The 23,724-nt window shown below is 52.0% G+C and overlaps 1 protein-coding gene across 1 annotated transcript; it reads left to right on the top strand.

The window, feature by feature from the left end:
* Nucleotides 1-6,861: 6,861 nt before the first annotated feature.
* On the top strand, nt 6,862-22,097 carry BPIFB3 (BPI fold containing family B member 3). Its single transcript, XM_040247542.1, has 15 exons — nt 6,862-6,979; nt 7,699-7,855; nt 8,290-8,394; nt 8,831-8,971; nt 10,425-10,488; nt 12,488-12,548; nt 13,320-13,411; nt 13,547-13,726; nt 15,093-15,146; nt 16,978-17,148; nt 18,010-18,077; nt 19,446-19,488; nt 20,272-20,335; nt 20,940-21,016; nt 21,823-22,097. Exons 1-15 carry the CDS (start codon nt 6,868-6,870, stop codon nt 21,850-21,852), a joined length of 1,419 nt encoding a protein of 472 aa, XP_040103476.1. The 5' UTR covers nt 6,862-6,867; the 3' UTR covers nt 21,853-22,097.
* Nucleotides 22,098-23,724: the final 1,627 nt, after the last annotated feature.

Here is a 23,724-nt window from a genome sequence, read left to right as displayed (position 1 = left end):
TTGGGGAAACTATGGCTTTGAGATGGTAATGATCAGAGTTAGGAATTGGACCCAGGAATTCTGGCTACAGGGGCTTCCCTCTAGGTCCTAATGCCCAGGAGTACTCTTTGCCATTCAGCCCCTGCCCTGCTCTAATGCATTCCACTGCTCCACATCCCATGGTTCTCAAAAGGGCTATACATCAGATTGAAGTTAAACATGCCAGTTCCTGAGCCTTCCACCCCAGACCTATTGAGTCAGGGCTGCAGGGGAGGGCCTGGAGATATGCATTTTCATTAATCTTTACCATCGACAGGCCCAATCCCTGACTGGGTCTTGGTTCTTGAGGTGGCTTGCAGGTGCCTAGGGAGCTGGATGGGGGTGGGGGGAGGTTGTAGGGGTTTCCACTGGAGTGGGATCTGGAAGGAATTGGGGAAGATAAGGCAGACCAGAAAGTAGGTAGCATTTTCTTCCCATGAGGAGGGCTGGCCTGGGCAGTGGTTAAGAGGATGAGTGTCACACAACATTGTAAATCTACTGTGTTAAAATTAAAGGGGGAAGGGGATGGTGAGTGTCAGAGTCAGACAGGTCAGCTGGACTCTTGTGTGACCTTGGGCCAGTGGCGTCTCCTTGGAGAGAGAGCCTTGGCTCCTTGAGGGTAAGACAGGAGCTATGATAGGCTGACCTTCCTGGTCATCATGATGACTGGAACGATTTGTACACATCAGTGCCTTGCAGACAATAACTGCTCTATGAAAGCTAGGTGCTAGCTTTCCCTCCTCCTCCCTCTAAGAGTCTTAAGAGTACTGGCAGTACCCAGTGTGCAAGAATATGCGCAGTAGCACTGGGAGAGCCCTGTGAGAAAGCCTAAGAAAATTCACTGTGGACACGTGCTACTTTACTTTGTTGCTGCTTAGTCGCCGAGTCGGGTCCGACTCTTTCCCGACCCCATGGACTGGAGCCCCACAGGCTCCGCTGTCCATGGGATTTCCGAGGCAAGAATACTTAAGTGGGTTGCCACTTCCTTCCCCAGGGAATCTTCCCAATCCAGGATCAAATCTGCATTTCCTGCACTGGCAGATGGATTCTTCACCACTGAGCCACCAGGGAAGCCCCACAGGCACTACGAGGACCCAGCAATCCCTCTCCTAGTTGGCCATGCAAGAGACACGAACAACGAATGCAAGTCCACAAAAAAGACTTAACAAGAATGCTCAGAGCAGCTTTTGACCTGAAGGCCTGGGTGCCTCTAGACAGGAGTATGGATAAGCAATCTGGGTGTGTTCACATAATGAAATAGCATAGGACAAAGAAGAACAAATCATTGCCTCTCACAACATGACTGGACTGCATAGACACAAGGTGTGAAGGAGCTATTCACAAAAGAGTACACGTATGCAATCCCATTTATAGTACCCTCAAGAGCAGACTGAGCTCATCGCTGTGTCAGAGGTCAGGACAGGGGGACAAAACAGGGCTTCTGAAATAAAAGAATTTTGTAAAAGTTCATCAAGCTGTACACTTAGGGTTTGGACTTTATATTTCAAAAAAAGATTGATTTATTTATTTAAAAGTGGTGTGGTTGGGTAACCTGGCTCAGTGTCCAAAGTCATAGGATGAATATTGTATGGTTAGGGGTTCAGGGGTTATGAGGTAAATCAGGTAAATACCACCCTTTCTCCCATTTCGCCAGATTGGGTCTCAGGGCTCCATGCAAGAGACAGACCCACGAGTACCCAGAGACATGGTTACAACCCTGCATGTCACAGATTCTGACAGAGGGGATCCCAGGAGGCTGTGGGGTCACAGCCAGCTTTAGAGACAGGAGGGCTTCCTAGAGGGGGGAATGCCTGAGCCCGGACCTGCTGAAGATTGCAAACAAAAGCCAAAGTCTGTAAGTCTGTACAGTAACCTGCAGGGCCGCGTCACCTCCTTGACCCCGTGGCCCCCACACCCCTCCAACTGCACAGCCCTCTTTGTGTTCCTAGAACATACCACCTCAGGCCTTTGAACTTGCCCTTCCTTCCATCCATGGGGTTCTTCCCTCCGTCCAAGAGGAGAGTTTAAAAACTGGCTTAAAACTCAACATTCAGAAAACTAAGATCATGGCGTCCAGTCCCATCACCTCACGGCAAACAGACGGGGAAACAATGGAAACAGTGTGAGACTTTATTTTTGGGGATTCCAAAATCACTATAGATGGTGACTGCAGCCATGAAATTAAAAGACACTTGCTCCTTGGAAGAAAAGCTATGACCAACCTAGACAGCACATTAAAAAGCAGAGACATTACTTTGCCAACAAAGGTCCATCTGGTCAAAGCTATGGTTTTTCCAGCAGTCATGTATGGATGTGAGAGTTGGACTATAAAGAAAGCTGAGTGCCAAAGAATTGATGCTTTTGAACTGTGGTGTTGGAGAAGACTCTTGACAGTCCCTTGGACTGCAAGGAGATCCAACCAGTCAATCCTAAAGGAAATCAGTCCTGAATATTCATTGGAAGAACTGAGGCTGAAGCTGAAACTCCAATACTTTGACCACTTGATGTGAAGAACTGACTCATTTGAAAAGACCCTGATGCTGGGAAAGATTGAAGGCAGGATGAGAAGGGATGAGTTGGTTGGATGGCATCACCGACTCTATGGACATGAGTTTGAGCAAGCTCCAGGAGTTGGGTGATGTACAGGGAAACCTGGCGTTCTACAGTCCATGGGGGTCACAAAGAGCTGGACACAACTGAATGTCTGAACTGATCTTCCCTCCGTCTGGTGGGCTCTTTCCCAGGTAACCACCTGGCCCACTCCTTCTCCTCCTGCAGGTCAAAAGTCACACTTGTTCAAATACGAAAAGTGAAAGTGAAGTCACTCAGTCATGTCTGACTCTGCGACCCTGTGGACTGTACCTGCCAGGCACTTCCATCCACGAGATTTCCCAGGCAAGATTATAGGAGTGGGTTGTTATTTCCTTCTCCAGGGGGTCTTCCCAACCCAGGGATTGAACTGGGGTCTCCTGCATTGCAGGCAGACTCTACCATCTGAGCCACAAGGGAAGCTCTTGGGGATCTTCCCAATCCAGGGATCAAACCCAGGTCTCCTGCATTGTAGGTGGAATCGGCCTCCCCTGACTGCCATACTGAAACTGGACCCCCTTCCTTTTTTTATTTTTGTCATCAGCCTCTGACTTACTTCATTATGTGCTTATCTGTTCTCCCCAGAGGTATGCTGGCCAGTACAATGGCCAACAGCCAACAGCCATACAAGGAGATTGATTGAACACTTGAAAGGTGGCGAATCCAAATGTGGTATGCAGACTTAGTATGAGAAAACAAGTGTAGGGTGTCTATTGAGAATTTTATATTGATTGAATGTTAAATGATAATATTTTGGACATATTGGGTTAAAAAAGCTATACAACTTTTAAAGTTATTTTTTCCATTTTGGGTTTTGAAAGTTTTCAAATCTACAGAGGAGGGACTTCCTTGTTGGCTCAGATGGTAAATCGTCTGCCTACAAGGCGGGAGACCTAGGTTCAATCCCTTGGTTGGAAAGATCTCCTGGAGAAGGAAATGGCAATCCACTCCAGTATTCTTGCCTGGGAAATCCCATGGACAGTGGAGCCTGGTAGGCTACAGTCCATGGGGTCACAAAGAGTCAGACATGACTGAGTGACTTCACTCATTCACTTATAGAGCAGCTGAAAGTATAGCAGTAGTAAATAGCCATATATGCTTCATGGACAATAATTTAAACTATACTATTAAAATTCACTTTAAAAAATGAGGCTATTGGAAGCTAGAACATGGAAGCAACCTGGATGTCCATCAACAGATGAATGGATAAAGAAGTTGTGGTACGTATACACAATGGAATATTATTCAGCCATAAAAAGGAATGCATTTGAGTTCGTTCTAATGAGGTGGATGAACCTAGAACCTATTATACAGAGTGAAGCAAGTCAGAAAGAGAAAGAAAAATTTTGTATTCTAACGCATACATACTGAATCTAGAAAAATAGTACTGAATAATTTATTTACAGGGCAGCAAAAGGAGAAACAGACATAGAGAATAGATGTATGGACACTGGGAGAGGGGAGGAGAGGGTGAGATATATGGAAAGAATAACATGGAAACTTACATTACCATATGTAAAATAGATAGCCAATGGGAATTTGTTGTATGGCTCAGGAAACTCAAACAGGGGCTCTGTATCAACCTAGAGGGGTGGGATGGGGAGGGAGATGGCAGGGAGGTTCAAAAAGGAGGGGATATATGTATACCTATGGCTGATTCATGTTGAGGTTTGACAGAAAACAACAGAATTCTATAAAGCAATTATCCTTCAATAAAAAATAAAAAATGTGGCTACTGGAAAAAATTTTCATTGCGCTATATTTCTATTGGTCATCAGGGTAGGTGGTTTGTTTCTTTTGTTTCCAGGTCTTATCCCCAGCACCTAGCAGACAGTAGGTGCTGCACAAGCGCCTGCAGAAGAAATCATGCATGGATGGATGGATGGATTTCTCTCTACCGTCACCTGCACCAGACTCAGGAAGGGAACACTGCTCTGGAACCCCAGGGGACACTGGGTCTTGGCAGATGGGGGTGGAGTTAGTGGCCCTCCCCATGTCCGTCCAGAGTTCCTCTCTCCAGGGCCCATGGCTGTCTCCACGCCAGACCTGGGGTGGGGGTGGGCAGAGGGACAGAAGACCCTGTAGCTTTAAGCTCCTTTCTTCTCTCCCTGGGCCTCAGGTGGGGTAGGTGGGGAGGCAGGGTGGATTCTGTGCCATCAGGGCACATGTGGCCATTAGGGAACCCTGAAGGGAGATCCCATAGGTGGGCTGAATGCCCTACTCCACCCCCCGGGTCTAGGAGGAGGCGGCTGCCTTTGCAGTCCCTAGGCTTTCATTCCCGACCCTGGGCACTGACCCCAGTCCTCCCTTTTCACTCTACCCCCAGAAGGAAGGCTTAGCCCAGGCCCGCAGGGAAAACCACAATTTGCTTCTGACATGACACATTGACGGGTTTCTGGCGGCTGTGCCCTCTTTGTGTCCCAAGAGGCACTGTGGGCATATAAGGGCGGCCCCCGGGCCTGAGCGGGTGGAGGAGCTGACAGGAGGCCAGGAGCCCCCATCTACTCCTCGTGGAGCTGCAGGAGAGGGTAAGACGGCCTGCGGAGCCCCAACTTTATCCAGATGCCCAGTTTTTGACCCTGTAACCATCCTGCTGTCCCGTGTGAATAATGGGCCCAGAAAGAGTTCTCCCTAGAAGAACACTGCAGGTACATGAAAGATGATGGGAGAGAAAGTCCATTTTGCAGATGGGAAAACAGGGACTCAGTGAGGGGGCAAAGGGAGGGATTCACGGGCTGAGGGCAAAGTTTTCCTAGGCTCAAGAGGTGCCCATTTTTCTCTGAACTACTGATCCTGACTGGTTTCCCATTGTGGGAATATTTCCTTCTATGAGAGAGTCAAGGTTACAGGGAGCCACTCTGGGACCAGTCCTGCTGATAGCGGCTGGTCCCTAAAGAGCCCGTATGCACCTCTGTGTGAGAGGAAAAGGTGTCCTCTTGGGGAGGCAGAGCCTGTGCCAGAGCAAAGAGTTGGCGAATACAGTGGGGCTGGATTTCCATCCACTCGGCCCCTCAGCCAGCACCTGCTCCAACACACATCCATGCAGGGAGACCCTAGAAACAGTCCCTGCCCCCAGGGAACTCACAGAAATGGCACATGAGACCACAAACACAACGCGTGGTTGCAAACTGCCTTCAAGTATATATTCTGGGTGGTGTGACAGACAGGCTTCTTTAGACAAAGTGAAAGAGGGCGGCCTCTGCAAGTAGGTGACATTTATTCAGAACCTGAAAGGTGAGGAGTCAGTCCAGAGGAAGAACCTCCCTAACAGAAAGAAAGGCCCTGAGGTGGAAGGAGCTTGTCACGGTTAAGACAGAGAAGGTAAAGAGGCAGGTAGGGTCCTTGTGAGTAACAGTAAGGAGCCTGGGTTTTATACCCAGGGCCGTGGGTGACCACTGAAGAGTTTAAGCAGGGGTGATGATGGATATGTAATTGGGCTGGCAGATATGGAACTTCATACAGAAAAATCCCACCCTATGAAACTAATGTGAGCTAGGCGGTCGCTTCCTATCTTGTTCCTTTCAACATCGGTCCAGGATAGACGCAGGGTTTACTGTTACTCTTCAGTTGCTAAATCGTGTCTGACTCTTTGTGACCCCAAGGACTGCAGCATGTCAGGCTCCTCTGTCCTTCTCTATCTCCTGGAGTTTACTCAAACTCATGTTTGTTGAGTCAGTGATGCCATCAACCATTTGTCTCCCTCTTCTCCTCCTGCCCTCATTCTTTCCCTTCATCGGAGTCTTTTCCAATGAGTCAGCTTTTCGCATCAGGTGGCCAAAATATTGGAGCTTCAGTAACAGTCCTTCCAATGAATGTTCAGGGTTGATTTCCTTTAGGATTGATTGGTTTGATTTCCTTGCAGTCCAAGAGGCAAGGGAGGCAGGAGAGAAATGGGACTTGTTAAATCTATCTGCTGAATGTCTCCAATCAGCCACACCTTCTGAAACAGCCCCCTGAGCCAATGGAAAAGTGGTCCAGGAAATAGAGATCCTGTCCTGCTGTTCTGGAGAGGAAGGCCCTCTGTGGCTCTCTCTCAGAGCCAGGTCCAGGCTCCCTGGGACCACAGACGACTAAATTCAGATGTGTTAGCTGCTGCTCAAATTGGAGGGAGAGGGCTTTCCTGGGAGTGAAGCTGGACTCCAGCTGTGCCAGGCGGGTGGGAGGGCCCCAAGCTGGTGAAGGGGCACAATGAAGAGAAGGCCTGGGCACAAGGATGGCCCCAGGTTCCTGCTTCCATTCTTGGTAGGTGTGACGCCGACAATGTTGGGCATGTGGTCCCCGCTTCTCCTCTGGGGTCTGGTGACTCCGTGCCAGGGGCTGCTTGAGACGGTGGGCACTCTCACTAGGATCGACAAGGATGAACTCGGCAAAGGTGAGCCCAAGATGGGCAGGGTGTGAGGATCCAGCTGCAGTGTAAACTGTCTCATAGGTAGACTTACATGCTTATGCTTTGGGGGGTAGACAAGAACAGGGTTTGATTCCCAACTGTGTAGAGTTCAGGGGCTTAAAGGTTGGTGTGCAGGCTCCAGTGGGTAGTTCACTCTCTTCTGAGAGGGGAACTGGACTGGATGAGCAAGCAGGGTTTGAGTCTCCCTCAGGGATGGGGGTGGGCAGGGTTGACGAAGTCCAGGGGAGGGCGCTGGTGGGGCCAGCCTCTCTGCCCCCCATTTCTGCGGTGGGGGAACTCTATAAGGCATTTGGGGCCCCAGGGGCTCAACGGCCCAGAGAGAGTATGGTTGTGAAGAGCAAATGCTTCCCGGAAGCTCCCCTGGCTGTCCCAACCTCCACGAGGCGGTCCCTTCCATCTTGCCCTTCTCACAATCCACGTAGAGTCAGGCCAGTCGTGCCCAGGAGGGGTTGCCTCCTCCCTTTTGCTCCAGCTCTGGTGGCTGGGTGCTCCCTCCTTTACTTTTGCACCCCCCTTTCAATGCTACCAGGTGGTCCAATGTCTAGGAGCCCTAGTCATACTGTTGGCCCCAAACACGATTTGTTGTGTGACTTTGTGCCTCTCTGGGCCCTAGTCTCCTCATCTGTAATATGAACCTTCCTCCCCTCCCCCACCCCCAACACCCCCACCTGCCCTCTTTGCAGCCATCCAGAACTCGCTGGTCGGCGGGCCCATTCTGCAGAATGTGCTGGGGACAGTTACTTCTGTCAACCAGGGCCTCCTGGGCTCTGGGGGCCTGCTCGGAGGAGGTGGCTTGCTGGGCTACGGAGGGGTTTTTGGCGTTGTTGAGGAGCTTTCTGGGTGAGTCCTCACAATGTGGCTGCATGACTGCCTACCTCCTGTGTTCAGAAGCCTGGTCTTTTTTTTGCTTCAGGGAATAGAGAAGAGGTTGACTTTTAAAATTTGTTGGAAGGCAATGGGAATATCATGGGGAGGCTTAGACAGGGAGTCCTAGAAACCGAGTCAGGAAATAAGGGGTCTACTGAATGTCAGGCAGCACGTCCCTGTGGTTGAGGGTTCCAGCTGTGGGATCAATTTCAATAACTGTGTGAGTGTGTTATCTGGGGCAAGTTTTTCAGTCTCTCTAGGCTAATCCAAGTATCTTCATGGCTCTCTCCTTCCTCCTCTTCAAGTGTCTGCTCCAAAGACCTCTGTCCTGACCTGGCTGGTCTGGGTGGGTCCAGGCAGTAAGGGACCGGTGCGGGGGGATGTCAGTGGCCCTGTCCTCCTCGCAGGTTGAAGGTGGACGAAGTCACACTGCCAAAGGTGTCTGTGAAGCTGCTGCCAGGGTTTGGGGTGCAGCTGAACCTGCACACCAAGGTGGGCCTGCACGGCTCCGGGTGAGTGTGCCCTGGGCCTCTACACTGCTGCTGCCCACCCCCACCTCACTGGGGACCCCCTACCCTATTGTCTCCGCAGGCTCAGCCCCTCAACCCCTATTTCCTCCCACCCTACTTCCCTCCCAAGGGATTCCTGCTTTCCTATTCCCTCCCTGGATCCCACCTCTCTACCCCTCTCCAGGGATCTCCACCCCACGGACGTCCAGGGACTTCCATCTCTCTCCCTGAGAGAGGTTACTGGTGGGGGCAAGGGAGGGGACGCAGGGGCGGGGAGGCAGCAGGGTGAGGAGGGGGTGGGACTAGACCCCTCGCAAGGTTACCCCATCCACTGCCCATCAGAGCCCTGGTCTGCTGCCCCGGGATGGGCGCGGCTGAGGCGGCCCTGGTGGGTGGGGCCTTGGCTGCCTGGTCACGCCCCCAGTTTCTGGTCTTTCAGTCCCCTGGGAGGCCTCCTGCAGCTGGCCGCCGAGGTGAACGTGTCATCGCGGGTGGCGCTGGGCGTGAGCGCGCGGGGTACGCCCATCCTTATCCTCAAGCGCTGCAGCACACTCCTGGGACACATCAGCCTACTCACGGGGTGAGTCCGCGGACTGAAGCCCTAGCTTGGCGGCTCCCGGCGTCCACACCTGATGGGGCTCATCGCGCTTGCGCGCACCCGGGGTCTTCTGGGCCAGCTGGGCGGGGCTTGAGTTCACCTTGCCTCTGCCCCTCTCACCGCATCAGCCCATTGCACAGATTTGTAGACTGAGGCCCACCACGGACAAGGACTCTGGTCCAGCCCCCAGCTTGCAACTCCCGCTCCTGAGCGTCTCTATTCTCCAGCCCCGGAAAGCCTGCCTCTCTTCTTCCAGATAGAACAAGGGCCAATGGGGGTCCCTCCATCTGCGGGGAATTGAGTCTCTGCTTGTAGCATGTCAGAGACCCAGCTCAGCCTCTGACTTGCTGTGTGACCCCAGGGGATCCCCGTCCCTTGTCTGGGCTTCCGTGTCCCTATCTGTATAATGAGCACCTAAATTCAATGATCCCAAAGTCTCTGGCACCGTTATATCCATCTCTTACTCCAGGTGTTCAGGACACAGTGACTCTTCCACCACGGGGCAACTGAAGCCCAAAGAGGGCTAGGGATTTGCCCAAGGTCACACACCCACATTGCAGCACGTGTGGAAATAAACTGGTCTCTGGACTCAGGTCCAAGGCTTTCTTGCAGCACTATGCACCTGCCCCTACTGTCATCTGCTGTCCACCCCCACCCCTTCCAATGCTGAGTCAGCCCCTGTTAGTCTCTCCATTCCAGACCAAATCCCACACCCACACCCCACCTTTGCTGGGTGGCCCCTGCACAGTGATGGGTGATCAGACAGCTCTGTGTTAGTTTGCAAGAACAGGGTGAACCAGGGTTGATTCTGTCTGCAGAAGAGCCTTAATCAGGGGCTTCCACGCAGGGTCTTGGGCTCTGTAAATCACAGTGGCTCCATCCTGCTCCTCTGGGCTAGAGGTGGCGTGGAGGGGGTGGAGCTCAGGAGGGTGCTGGCATCCGGTGGCTGTGGTTCTGTGGTTGTCACACCCCCTCTGTACACCCATCATCTCTAAACAGACCTAAGTCCATCTCCATGCACATCCTCAGGCCACCCCCTCAGACATTCATTCATTCATTCAACAAATACTTACTGAACCCTCAGCCTAAGCCAGGTGCTGTTGTTGACCCAAATGTCACTTGTCTATAACAATTGGGGGAGATGAAGGGAACAGACTTTTACTGAGCACTAGACATGTGTACACTCCCATTTGATCTCAGAGGCAGCAGCTCTCTCTAAAGCAGGCACTGTATGGATGGGGAAACTGAAATCCCTCTTTGGGCCCCGTGGTGAGGCAGAGCCAAGATTTAAACCCAGATCCCTAAGTCCCAGTCAAGCCCACCAGTAGAGGAGATGGGTGATGTCCTGAGTCCCAAGTGCCCACGCTGCCCCTTCATCCGAGTTGGCGCTGTCCCTGTGTGGTGGCCACACCTTCACGCATCTCATTCTGCCCAGGTTGCTACCTGCACCACTCTTTGGGGTCGTGGAACAGACACTCTTCAAGGTGCTGCCAGAATTGGTGAGTGTGGGGCCACAGACCAGGCACACCCCCTCCCCTGGGCTGTGCCCCTCCTCCCCAGCCTTGAGTTAACCTGGGCGCCAGGCAGGATTAGGCTGGTCTTTCCTCCCACGCCCATCAGGTAATCCCATCCTGGCCTGCCCATGGGCCTCCCAGGTGTCGCCTGCCGGTCTGTAGGTGGGCTGGCACAGTCTGTCCCCAGACCTCTGAACCTTGAATCTACGGCTTCTGGTGACCTGCTCTCCAATCCAAGTCTCTTTCTCTTTGCCACCTGTATTGTTATTGACTCTATATTTTCCTGTAACTAGATTTGAATTAGAATTGGATCACTCAATGATTTTTAAAAAAGCCCCGTGCTTAGCAAACACGTCTAAGAAGATCACATATATGTATATTAAGACATGTGTGTGTGTGTGTGTGTGTGTGTGTTCAGTCGTTCAGTCAGGTCCGACTCTTTGTGATTCCATGGACTATAGCCTGCCAGGCTCCTATGTCCATGGGATTTTCCAGGCAAGAATGCTGGAGTGGGTTGTCGTTTCCTCCTCCAGATTGAACCCACATCTCCTGCCTTGCAGGCAGATTCTTTACTGCTGAGCCACCAGGAAAGCCCATATATTAAGACATCATGCGACGTTAAACACAATATGATGAAACTGCTCCAGGATGCTCCTGCCTGCCCCTGCCATCCCTTGAACCACACTTAAGCTGCTCTGGCCAAAGCTCCATTTTGTTAAGGATGGAGAGGGGAGCGGCTTGCTGACAGCCAGCAAAGAGTAGTCAGGCTTTCTGGTCCCCAGTCCTGGCTGGACCTCTCTTGTGAGGCCCTTGTTAAGAACACCTGTGGAGGTGGCAGGGGTATGGGAGACTGACGTTGACAAAACCGCCCTGGGCTTCAAGAATCCAATCAGAAAAGCAGCTCAGAGGGAGAAGAGAAGCTCCCAGCAGCTCAGGCCCATCTCAAGTCAATTTCAACACGGGGTGTAGCTACACTTAAGTCACAGCCGGTAACTGGGGTCTCCGGATAATTGGCTGCAAGACAGGATTTATGTGATTCAAAGAGGTTTTAAAAATAAGAGTTAATTACTGGCACTTAGAGACTGGAGGCTTCTCTCAGCAACCCGATTTCTGGCTTCTCTTGTGCCGTCAGCCATCCTGGCTGCCTGCACCTCCTTCCTACAGGCGGCACACAGCTAGCTGGTCTCCAAGGGGCTGCTCACCCCCTTCCATCACAGCCCCTCTGGTCTCCTCTCCTTTCTGTGATGTGCCTGACCCCAGAAGCCCTGGAGTTAGGGATTCCACGTTTAAATGAAAAGACAGCCTTCTCTTGTTTTTCTGAGAACAGCTGTGACCTTGGACAGGTCGCCTCTCTCCTCTGGCCCCAGCTGTAGAATGAAGGGGTTGAGTGAGAGAAGGGGCTGGGCTGGGCCACCTTTGGGGTTCTTGCTGCGGTGGACTCAGATTCCGTGATAGGATTCTGGAATCCAGACTGCTTGCTCCCTGTTGTCAAAGCTCAGGGGTTTTTCAGGAAACCCAGGATGGTGTTATAGTGGACGCCCCGGGCCAGGCCTGACTCTGGGTGGAGGGTAGGAGGTGCCGTTATGTGGGATCCGGATTGTAGGTCTCCGGGCGTCCGCCTGGATGGCAGGAGGGGCCTGAGACCTTGGAGAAAACAGCCATTTGTTTCCTCTGGGGAAGGCTTTGTCCCCACTGCCCAGGGAGCCTCTGGAATGTGTCCCCATGTTCCCCCCAGCATCCTCCGAGGTGTTCTGAGGGGGCCCATGTAACTGGCCCTCTATACCACCCACTCTGCCCTCTGACACTTCAAGCTCCAACCCATCCATGCCTCCCACCTGTGTGCCCCGCTATCCATCTCTATCGTCTGCCCTGTTTGGGGTCCTCGGGATCCCAAAGCAAATAATTTAAAGAAGATGCAGTCATTCCCTGCACCAGGCTGGGGCCCACTCTTATGCTCCTGTTAACCTGTCTCCTCTGGACACAGCTGTGCCCCGTGGTGGACAGTGTGCTGGGCGTGGTGAATGAGCTCCTGGGGGCCGTGCTGGGTAAGTTGGGGTCCACCCTACTCCTCCTCTGCACCTGCTCTTACCTCTCCACCCCATTACCCCAATGGGTGGGGTACCAGCAAAGAGGACGGGGCAGAATTCTGGGCCCTTTCACATCTTCCTCAGACTGATGAGGCCTCCATGATGAGGAGGCCTAATGTTGGAGTTCTGGGCTGAGGCCGGTTCAACGGGGTGAGGTGACGCGGAGCCATCCAAGTCTCCATCTATCGGGGCTTTAGGCCACTCGCTGATCACCAGTGGGGTGTCTGGCACTGTCAGAAGTGTGAGGCAGATATTATTATTATCTGGACAGACAAGATGACTGAGGTCCAGACCTTACATGGAGAACCCAGGGCCCCTCAGCCACAGTGGCCCCCAGCCTCTCTGAGCCTTATGGAGACTTGGATGCCTTTTGTATTCACAAATGGGCCTTGAAAAAAGTATAAAAATGTGTAACTAGAATTAGGATGGAAAACCTGGGGGCAGATGTGTCTCTGTGTGTGGTGTTATATGAGAGAGGCAGGGCAATGTTGTGGTTAGTGGCACCAGCGCTGGAAAACAGGAACCTTGGCTTTGCTACCCTGTGGCTTGTGTGGCTTGGGGCTAGTGACTTCCTCTGTTAAAGCCTCAGTTTCCATATCTGTAAAATGGGGATGACAGTAGCCCCCAGGTGAATACTCAGTAGAATGCTAGGCATTCAGCAGGCGCTCAGTAAATAGAAGTAGGGCCTGGGCTCATGGGCCCTTTCTCCTTCCTCCCCTCCTCATCCAGGCCTGGTGCCCCTCGGGGCTCTTGGGTCCGTGGAATTCACTCTGGCCACACTGCCTCTCATTTCCAACCAGTACATAGAGCTGGACGTCAACGTAAGTGTCCACCAAGGCCCTGCCCACCACTGGGGGTGGGTGAGGTCTCAGTGGAGGCCAGGAAGGGGATGCTGGCTCAGAGCCAGGTGAGGGAGCTGCCCTGAGATCCTGCCTCACTGTCTTTCCCCTCTGCAGCCCATCGTGAAGAGCATAGCTGGTGACATCATTGACTTCCCCAAGCCCCGCAAACCCGTCAAGGTGCCGCCCAAGGAGGACCACGCATCCCAGGTGACCGTGCCTCTGTTCCTCTTTAACACCGTGTTTGGGCTCCTTCAGACCAGCGGTGCCCTTGACCTGGACATCACCTCTGAGCTGGTAAGTGTGGCAACCTGCCCTGCTGGGTCTTAGCGATGCTAGTTGTAACCTAGCTGAACCTCATCACTGTTCAGCCCTGATGAGCCTTCTTCTTATAATCAGAGAGACTTGGACAGTTTTATAGCAGGTACATGTCCATGCTTGTCCTTGTAGATAAGTATGACGTTACTTGTCTACAAGGCTTTACTAATTGATAATGGCCTCTACTTGGCTAAACCTGAATGGGACTTCTGAACATGACACTTAGGAAGTTACTTTGAATTGGTCAAAACTGGCCTGTGAAATGTAGCCAGTTTTCTATCCCTGCGCCAGATGAGCTCTTGTACAGTCAATGCTCAATTTTTACTACAGTGTGAATGGTTTAACATTCCTACTACTTTCTCAAGAGCATATTTGAGTTGAAGAGAAGAAAACTCAGGTTGGACTATACCAAAGGTATATAGAGCCCAAACAATGTTAAAGAGGTCCAGAGGAGCAGCCACCTGGGTTGTGTGGTCCTCCTTGGGCGGCACCTTGATGGGGTGTCGGGGCTTGGGGAAGTCACTGATGTCACCGACTATGCTCTTCACGACATTTGGACATCGGACATTTATTCTGAAGTTTCAGAGATGTCTGTTTCCCTTCTGGCCCCTCTCACACCCTCACAGATGTCTGAAAGCCCCAGCCCAGAAGCCTTACCCAGTGACATTTTCTTGGTCTCAGCCCTGTCTAAAAGCAGTTATCTCCGAGCCACCTGGACCCCTCACCTGCGGCTCAGCCCAAGGGAGCAGGGGTTGATCATTCACTTCCTATATGTGCGGTCCAAAGAGCACGCTGAAGGCCTGTGGGGTGGTTGGAATAGGGCCTTGAGCTGGGAGCCAGATGTGACCAGATTTTCCAAATTTTTTAAGTTAGAAACTTCAAATTTATATGAAATGTCCTGATTTGTAAATGATAGAAACAAATGTACAGTATTTGGGAATATTTTGGGGTAAAAAGCAAAAATATGTGGGGTCAGATTCCTGGGCCTTCAAATTGGGAGGGAAGTTTAAAAGTTCTAGAATTAGCCTGCCCAGGTCAAAGCCTGGTGCCACCATTTACCAGCTTATGAGCCTGGACAGGAACCTCAGGTTTTCCATCTGTAAAATGGGAGTAATCATAGCACCTACTTCCTGGAGCAGTTATAAAGGTGGAATGAGTGAAGGCTCAGAAAGCCCTTAGCATGAGTCTGGTGTGTAGTAAGCACTCACCATTCATTACTAGAAGGAACATGAGTGTCTGTGGAGGTGCATGCATGTAGTTGGGTGGGAGGAAGCTACTGTTTGTGCTGAGGGCTCCCTATCTTGGCTCTATGTTTATCCCCCTTCCCATTTGGTCTCCGGTCCAGGTTCCCAGCAATGCCCCACTGACAACTACAGATCTGGCAGCTTTGGTCCCTGAGGTGAGTGACCCCCTCATGGACTTTATTCATGCTAGGTCTTTCCTGATGACCCTGAATGGGCTCCAGAATCTTCCTCAATACAGCTCTACAGTCACAATTGAATGTTGCATTCAAATTCACACTGAAGTGTGATTGACTAACACCATATCCTTTCCTGATAGTAGATTTTGCTTAGAGAGGAAAGGACCAGGGTTTAACTGTGCCAGAAGTCAACTGGGCATTTGTCCTCGGTCTGTTGCTCCTCTGTCAAGCAGAGGACAGGAGTTTCTTTCCAAATGACTTTAGGCCCCTTCCTCCAATTGCCTTCAGTTCAGTTCAGTTCAGTTCAGTCGCTCAGTCGTGTCCAACTCTTTGCAACCTCATGAACCGCAGCACGCCAGGCCTCCCTGTCCATCACCAACTTCCGGAGTCCACCCAAACCTATGGCCATTGTGTCAGGGATGCCATCCAACCATCTCATCCTCCGTCGTCCCCATTCTCCTCCTGCCCTCAATCTTTCCCAGCATCAGGGTCTTTTCCAATGAGTCAGCTCTCCGCATCAGGTGGCCAAAGTATTGGAGTTTTAGCTTCAGCATCAGTCCCTCCAATGAACACCCAGGACTGATCTCCTTTAGGATGGACTGGTTGGATCTCCTTGTAGTCCAGGGGACTCTCAAGAGTCTTCTCCAGCACCGCAGTTCAAAAGCATCAATTCTTCGGCCAACTGCCTTACTTCATCTTAGTCTCAGTGTTCTTGTCCCCAGAGAGAAGAGTCAGGGCAGTGACCTTGGAAAAGTAAGAGAAAGGAGAAGATTCAAGGAGATTTGACTAGTGGGCATCAGTCAGTATGTGGCTACAGGGCCTGGCCCTCAGCTTTACCATTCCTCCCACTGGGGCTGAACAGCTTCTTTCTAGATGTGGGAATCTGAATTATATAGCAGCCCTGTGCTAGGTGCAGGGCATGTGCAAGGGGTAGACAGTGAAAAGTAGATAAAAGTCTCTGTGTTCCAGGAGCTGCCATTGTGATGGGAGGGACAGACACTGAACAAATAAATAAACAGAAAATATACAATGTCAGAAGGTGGAGGAGGGTACCTTGCAAAGGCCTCACTGGGGAGGTGATATGTGAGCTGAAGGCTGAAAGAGGGGAGGGAGGGAACGGTGAAGGCGTCTGGAGAAGACATTTCTGGCAGAGGGAACAGCAAGTGCAAAGGCCCTGAGGTAGGAGTGTGCCTGGCTGCTTGGAGGAACAGCAAAGTGGTCAGTGAGTCTAAGAGACAAGAAAATAAGGGCCAGTAGTGGTAGGCTAGATAGCAGGGCAGAGGATGGATCATGTAGAGATTATAGGCATAAGAAGGTTTTTTGTTTTCTTTTCTTTTTCACGTTGTGTAATAAAGTGTGTTTTAGGGGCGATTTTGAACTTCCCTTGTAGCTCAGTCGGTAAAGAATCTGCCTGTAGTGCAGGAGGCCTGGGTTCGATCCCTGGGTTGGGAAGATCCCCTGGAGAAGGAAATGGTGACCCACTCCAGTATCCTTGCCTGGAAAATCTCATGGACAGAGGAGCCTGGTGGGCTGTAGGCCATCGGGTCTCTAAGATTCGGGCACGACTGAGTGACTAACACTTACATTTACTTAGGGGCGATTTTGACTCTGATTGGGCTGTTCCATAATGTCAGCCTCAAGGGGGCTGAGACCAGACCTATCTGGTTCAGGCTGTTAACACAGCTCCCAGCTCAGTACCGGTACCCACTAGGTGCTCAGTGAGTGTTTGTTGACTGATCGATCGGCTGATTCTATTAGTGGGGCATCAAGGATGCCCCCATGCCCCTGGCTCTGCCCTGCTTCTCTCCAGGCCCTGCGGAAGCTGCCCCCAGGCCAGCAGCTCCTGCTCTCCTTGCGGGTGAAGGAAGCGCCCACAGTCACGCTTCAGAACCACAAGGCCACGGTCTCCATCCCAACTACCATTCATGTGCTCTCCTACTCTCCTCAAGGGGCCCATGAGGCCTTATTCCAGCTGAATGGGGTGAGTGGCTGAGGGGTGGGAGCTGGCACTGGGGTTCTGAGTAGGGTTGACCCGCTCCAGGCTGTGGATCTTGGGGTGGGGGATCCCATGGGGCACCGTGCAGGAAGCCTGCCCCCACTGTCAACCTGACTGTTCGGACTCCCCCCTGCTCCCTCATCACACGTGTGTCCCGGGTGCTTCCTCAGGATCTCAGGAATTGTCCCCGCCCCCAGCCTCCCTGTGCTCAGATATCTCTTGGATGACCCTTCCAGCTCCCCCCGGCCCCTCACCTCCAGACTGCTCCCCTCCACCCCACCTCTGCTAGTTTCCCCAACCATACATCTGGGCAGAGGCAGGCCCTACCCTGCTCACTCTCTGCCCTGGCCCCACACAGCCAGATACCATTTCTTGCCCTGTCCCCCACCCCTGGCCTCACTCTCCTGCTTTTTCCAGCCTTGTGCCCTAAGCCAGTTACTCAGGGCTGCCAGGTTCCCCCACCTTGCCCTTGTTTGTGCAGAGACCACCATGTTTCTCCCCTTCCTTTGGCTAACTCCTCATCTTCCAGGATTCAGCATAGGGGTCGCCTCGTGGGCGATGCCTTCCCTCACCCACTGCAGGCAGGATTGAGGGTCTGTCCAAGCTCCTGCCACCCCAGGACTCCCTTGCATCCAACACTGACAGCCCTTAGTGCCCTGGTTTCTGAGCACCAGAACCTTCACATGACTTCCTTGTAGCCCAGCATGGACACTAACACACAGTACGGCCTCAGCAAGGGGTAGCGGAGGAAATGAATGGTGGAAAGTCACCTGTTGGCCAAGGCAGACCTGTCTTCAAGCTCCTTTTGCCGAATTGGTATAATCTCTGCCTGCTCTTCTCATGTAGGTGATGACTTTAAATGCCCAGCTAGCTCCCTCGGCTACCAAGCTGCACATCTCACTATCCCTGGAACGGTAACGTGGGATCCTGGGTGTTGTCTTTATGAACAAGAATTAGGGGGACTTCATTAGCGGTTCAGTGGTTAAGACTTCACCTTCCAATGCAGGGGTTGTGGGTTCAGTCCCTGTTTGAGTCACCAAGATCCCACATGCCTCACGGCCCAAAAACCAGAATGTAAAACAGAAGCAGTGTTGTAACACATTCAATAAAGACTTAAAAAAAAAGAATTAGGGACTAGCAGAAACCCAATTATTTATTGAGAGGCAACTGAATTGCAGGTGTTTGTTTTGCCAGCGTCTTCCTTGCCTCTGGAACCTGCTGGGAAGGGGTGTTCTTGGCCCGTTTTACAGATGAGGCAACTAGGTCTCAGCGAATTGCCTCCAGAGCAGGCATCTTCCACTGCACCTGCTCAAAACCTGGCCCTGGAGATAAACCTGCTGCAGTGGAGTCCAGACTTCTGCGTTATCAGCCCTAGAGGCAGGCCATGGAGATACCTGTCCTTGAATGTGCTCAGATGCTTTGTTATTCACGTGGACCAGCTATTTCTCTAGTTTCTCCCCTTCTCTGGTAACTAGGCCTCATGATAATCATACTAACGGAGATAGTGAGGTGGATGGCACTTTACAGTTTGCAAAGCCCAGGCTCCAACAGTGCACTGTCCCTGGAAGCAAGTCCTCTGTCTAGGCCTCTGTTCTCCAGGCCCAGTGCTCGCACGTTGGCCTGGGGCCTGGGGCCTCTCTGTCCCTCCCCTGGATGCAGGATGCAGGAGTGTTCCCAGTGGACTCTGAGATCTGCCTGCCCTGGGCCATAGGCACCCAGTGCTTACTTGATCCCTGCCGCCCCCTCAGGCTGCAGCTGCCTCCCCTCCCTCTTGCCCCCTCCCGGCAAGGCTCCACCGCCACTCCGTTTTTGACAAAGACCTTACCCACTGCCAGGGTTCATCTCCCCTTTCTGGTGGCTGTTGAAGCCTCAGCTCTTCAGGAGAAGAGATGTGTGTCTGGGCTCTGGCCCTTTATGTGGGCCGGCTGTGATCCACTGGTGGTTTATTGCCATTAGTGAGCAGCTGTGGGGTGCAGAGCACCCTGTATCCAGGGCTCAGTCTGTGAGAGGGCTACTCCTCAGAGAGCGTCAGTCAAACAAGTGGGAGTCAGATCAAGGTTCCAGGGCCGTGGAGTTGGAGGTGGCGGTCATGACATTTCAGAAGGAGGTCACCTCCCTCTAAGCCCATTTTACAGGTAGATAAACTGAGACCCTGAGTCAAGGCTGAATGGAGGCAGAGTTGGGCCTGTAACCCTGTTTCCTGATCCTGGAGAGCTAGGGATGGGGCAGGCTGGGGTGTGGTGGGTGCTGGGGCCCCTCAACATCTCTCTTCTCTCTGCCAGGCTCAGCGTCCAGCTGGCGTCCTCCTCTGCCCACACCTTTGATGTAAGTTCCTGGGAGGCTGGGCAGTTTGGCGGTGGTAAGGGTCTACAGGTGGGGTGGAAAGGAGGCAGGATGAGTCAGGCTGTATGACTGAGCTGGCCCCAGTCTGGGCTCTGCCCCCAAAAGACGGAGTGGAAAAACATCCAGGCTGGCATGTGTCTCTGTGTGTGCGTGCACACACGTGCACTCACTTGTCAAACAGTCATTGTCTTAGGAAAGTGGATCTCACAATCTTTCAGTCTTGGAACCTTACAAAGTTGTAAATGTGTAGAACCTTACAAGGGCTCAAAATTCTGGAACTTCACACAAGTAATAAGGTCCCTGAACTCAGAAAGTTCTAACATTTCAGAGACTCATGGAGCCCTTAGTTTCCTGTTTCTTACAAAGTCCTGAGGTTCTAGAATTTCATGATGGTTTCAGATTCTAGATCATTCTAAGTGTTTTTCAACTCCTAGGAATCTAAGGTCAGACCACACAGAGTTACTGGAGCTGGGCTCATTTCCTCCCTCTTTCTCAGACACAGGCCCCCACCAGGCGCCCCAGATCCTTCCTCCAGGAGAGCAGCCCTTCCAAGCTCACGGGGCCGAGTGAAGCCTACCTAAATCAGAGTCCCCTTTGGGTCATTCTTGGACTGCCCACCCCAGCAGTTCCTGTGCCCACTAGGAGCTATGTCGTCAGGCTTGTGGGGATGCTGGGGCAGCTGGACCTCTGGAGTTTTCTTCCTGGGAAAGGTGGTACTGCTCCCTGCAAAGCCACCCCTTCCAGCCTCTGTATGCTCTGTTGCAGGCGTCCCGTTTAGAAGAATGGCTCAGCAATGTAGTTCGGCTAGCTTACGTGCCAAAGCTCAATGGTAAGCGCAGCCTTAAGTGTCTTCTTGGACGCAGAGTGTCTGAACTCAGGATTGCCAGATCCATTGCCTCTACCCATTGTTCTTTTGTTAAAAAATTCAAGTATAGTTAATTTATAATGTTGTGTTAGTTTCAAATGTACAGCAAAGTGATTTGATCATTCTCCATTGTTCTTAATAGACACTGAGGTTGGAGAGGGCTTGATCCCCCTTTCTAAGATGCGGAAACCAGGATTGTTTCCAGTCAAACAATATGGATAGCTCCTGCATCATGCCCAACTCTGGGCATCAAGAGCTATCTGATGTGGATCGTGTCTTCAGGCTCACAATCCAGATGGAAATAGTTGTATAAACAAAAGAATAGAATATAAATGACCCAGATTGTGCAAGAGACTGAGAGAACCTCAAGGAGGCTCTGCTGAGGGAACCCCTTAAGACAATAGAGAAAAGGGGCATTTTTGTTTGGGTTTAGTAGGATGAGTAGGAGTCTCATGGTAACCTGAGTCTCCAAGAAGAGAATTGGCTAGCTCAAAGTTGTGGAATAGGGTCAGCAGGTCCCACTTTGGCCCCTCACATATCTTTGCTTTCAACCACGTCCTCTTCACAGTGAACCTAGATGTTGGGATCCCCCTGCCTAAGGTTCTCAATGTCAATTTTGCCAATGCAGCCCTGGAAATCATAGAGGTGAGTTTCCCATGGAGGGTGGAGGGTAAGCCTTGATGGGCTTAAAGCTTGTCTCTGGAGAGGGGATTGCTCTGCCTCTGACAAGGTATGTAGCTGCACCATTTTCTAGGTTGCTCAGGGATTATAAACTACCAAACTTGGGAATGGCAAATATATGACATACTTTCTAGTACCCCTTCCTTACTTGCCCAAGGCGGATATTGTCAAGCAGTCAAAGAGCTCTTTCTTGTTGAATTCAGACATAGGACTGGCCTGTGGGATGGGATCTCAGGTTTCCTCACAGAATCACAGTTCCCCTGGTCCAGGGGTAGCAAGTACACTTTCTGTTTCTCCCCTGTGCTGTGCCTGTGGCAGCCTTCCCTAATAGACCAGGACATTTTTTCCTGCTGAGTATGGACATGGTCTCACAGTCCTCTTGAGTCCAGCGTGCCTTTGAGTCTTAGAGCAGCTCTGGGAGGTGGGCAGGTCAGGGAATGCTGGACCTACTTCTCAGATAAGGACCAGGGCTGTAGGAGGCCCAGCTTCTGGTCCAAGGTCACACAATAAATTCACAGGAAAAATGACACTTGAACTAAAGTCTTTAAAATCAGTGACCTCTCCCACACTGAAGGTCATTTATTCATCATCATTCATTTGTTCACTCATTCAGTTAGTAAGTGCAAGTTGTGTTCCCAGTACAGCGCTCACCCCAGGGCATGGGGTTGGTGTTGGGGGTGGGGGACACAGTGGCTGCAGGGTGGGGGGTGTAGCAGGGTGTTGGGCACAAGGGCTCAGAGGACCTAACCTAGAGCCATTGCTCCTTGCAGAATGCTGTGGTGCTGACCATGCCATCCTGAGGCTGACAGAGGGCTGCCATCCCTCTGTGTTGACCACCAGATTCCTGCCCACCTGCCCATCTGCCTCAGTTTCCCTCCCAGGCTCTAGCCTGTGTCTGTGACAGTATAAGTGTCCCTTATCCACCCAGGGTCCCCCAGGTGCTCTGGCCTTGCAGCTCTGCCCCCGGTCTGGAGTGGGGACTGCAGGGCTAGCCACAAGACTCCGCTTTGGAGAAAGATCTAGGGCCTCCTTGGCAAGTCCTGAGCTTTCAATAAATGACTCGTCTCAGCACCTCCTGGCTGGTTTGTTCTCCAGTCACACCGGGGCTGCCTTGGCCTCTGCCTCCAGCGCCCTCCCCAGCTCCAGGCAGGGCTCCTGGGAGGTGAGGGGGCCTGGGGCCTAGTCATTGTAACTTCGTGTCCCAAACATGGTTGACGTTGGCAACCTCTGTGTCTTGTCCTGCCTTCCTCCGCCTCTGTGTGGCGCTCTCTGTGTCCCCCCTCCACACTTCCTTCCCCTCTCTCTATTTCTTTTCTTCTTATTTTTTTATTGGCCATGCCATGCGTGGCATGTGGGATCTTAGTTCCCTGATCAGGAATCGAGCTCGTGCCCCCTCCCTGTATTGGGAGCATGGAGTCTTATCCATCAGACCACCAGGGAAGTCCCTTCCTCTCTGTATTTTTCTAAAGGCCTCCATCTTTCACCCTGTCTCTCTGAGTCTGAGTCTGTGTCTGTCTGTTTCGGTCTCTCTGATTTTGGGACGCTTCTCAGAAGCGATGTCTGAGTTGAATTTTGAAGGCTGAGTGAGAATTCTCCAGGGAGTAAAGGAGTCAGTACTCCAGGAAGCAGAGATGGGTGAGACTCCTGGCAGGTGTTGCCCTGGAGGGGTCGCTTACTAGCTGCTGCACACCTGCCATCACCACACCTCAGGACAAAGCCACGCTGAATGCTCATAGCGCGAGTGGGGCAACTGATGCCAGGGAGGAGCCTGGCTGGCCAAGGCTGCACAGGAGCAGAGCTGGGATGGGACACTGGGGATCCGGACTCTCTTGCCGGGACTCCTCTCTGCTGCTCAAGATGGGCCTCCTTGGTTCTGGAGAATGGCCCCAAGTTGGTACAAATGGGTGGACCTGAGTGAAAAGGTGCCAGTTAAGTTTGGGGAACTGGATTAGAGGATCTGGGGGTGCAGTGGGGAACAGAGGAGAGTTGGAACCCATCTAGAGGTTTACGCACCAACGGGAATTACCATCCTCTGATCCATCTACCCATCCATCCATCTATTCATCCACCTACCCGTTCACCCTTCCATCTATCCATTTATCCACCCACTCACCCATCCATCCACTTACCACCCACCCATTTACCCACCCATCCATTCATATACCTATTCATCCTCCAATCTGTCCATCCGTCCACTGTTCTACCCTTTCTTCCTCCTGGTTCCCTTCTTTTCTCTTTATCTCCCCTCCACCCACCTACAGTTATTGGTTTGTACTACATGCCGGGCCCAGTGCTGAGTGACATGTGGGTTTTATGTTTGTCTCCTTTCTCACCTCCAGTGTCTCCTGACTCCCATCCAGGACAATACAGCGATTATATGAGTAGCTTGAATTTTAGCTGCCTGTGTTCAAATCCCAGGGCTTCCCAGGTGGTGCTAGTGGTAAAGAACCCATCTGCCAATGCAAGAGAGACATGGGTTCCATTCTGGATTGAGTGGATCCCCTGGAGGAGGGCATGTCAACCCACTCCAGTATTCTTGCCTGGAGAAAATCCCGTGGGATGAGGAGTCTGGTGGGCTACGGTCCACAGAGTCTCAAAGAGTCGGACACGACTGAGGTGACTTAGCACACACACACACACACACACACACACACACACACACACACACACAC

This window comes from Oryx dammah, unplaced genomic scaffold (genome assembly GCF_014754425.2).
Source record: "Oryx dammah isolate SB20612 unplaced genomic scaffold, SCBI_Odam_1.1 HiC_scaffold_10, whole genome shotgun sequence".
NCBI lineage: Eukaryota > Metazoa > Chordata > Mammalia > Artiodactyla > Bovidae > Oryx > Oryx dammah.
Note: the sequence above shows the minus strand (reverse complement) of the source record. Positions and strands in the feature narration are given on the sequence as shown.

Bases quoted from the DNA above. Each gene is read 5' to 3' on its own strand.
- BPIFB3 (XM_040247542.1), top strand. From the start codon at position 6,868: ATGTTGGGCATGTGGTCCCCGCTTCTCCTCTGGGGTCTGGTGACTCCG. The intron at 7,856-8,289 runs GTGAGTCCTCAC...TCCTCCTCGCAG, and splicing joins GTTGTTGAGGAGCTTTCTGG to GTTGAAGGTGGACGAAGTCA. The intron at 15,147-16,977 runs GTGAGTGACCCC...GCTTCTCTCCAG, and splicing joins TGGCAGCTTTGGTCCCTGAG to GCCCTGCGGAAGCTGCCCCC.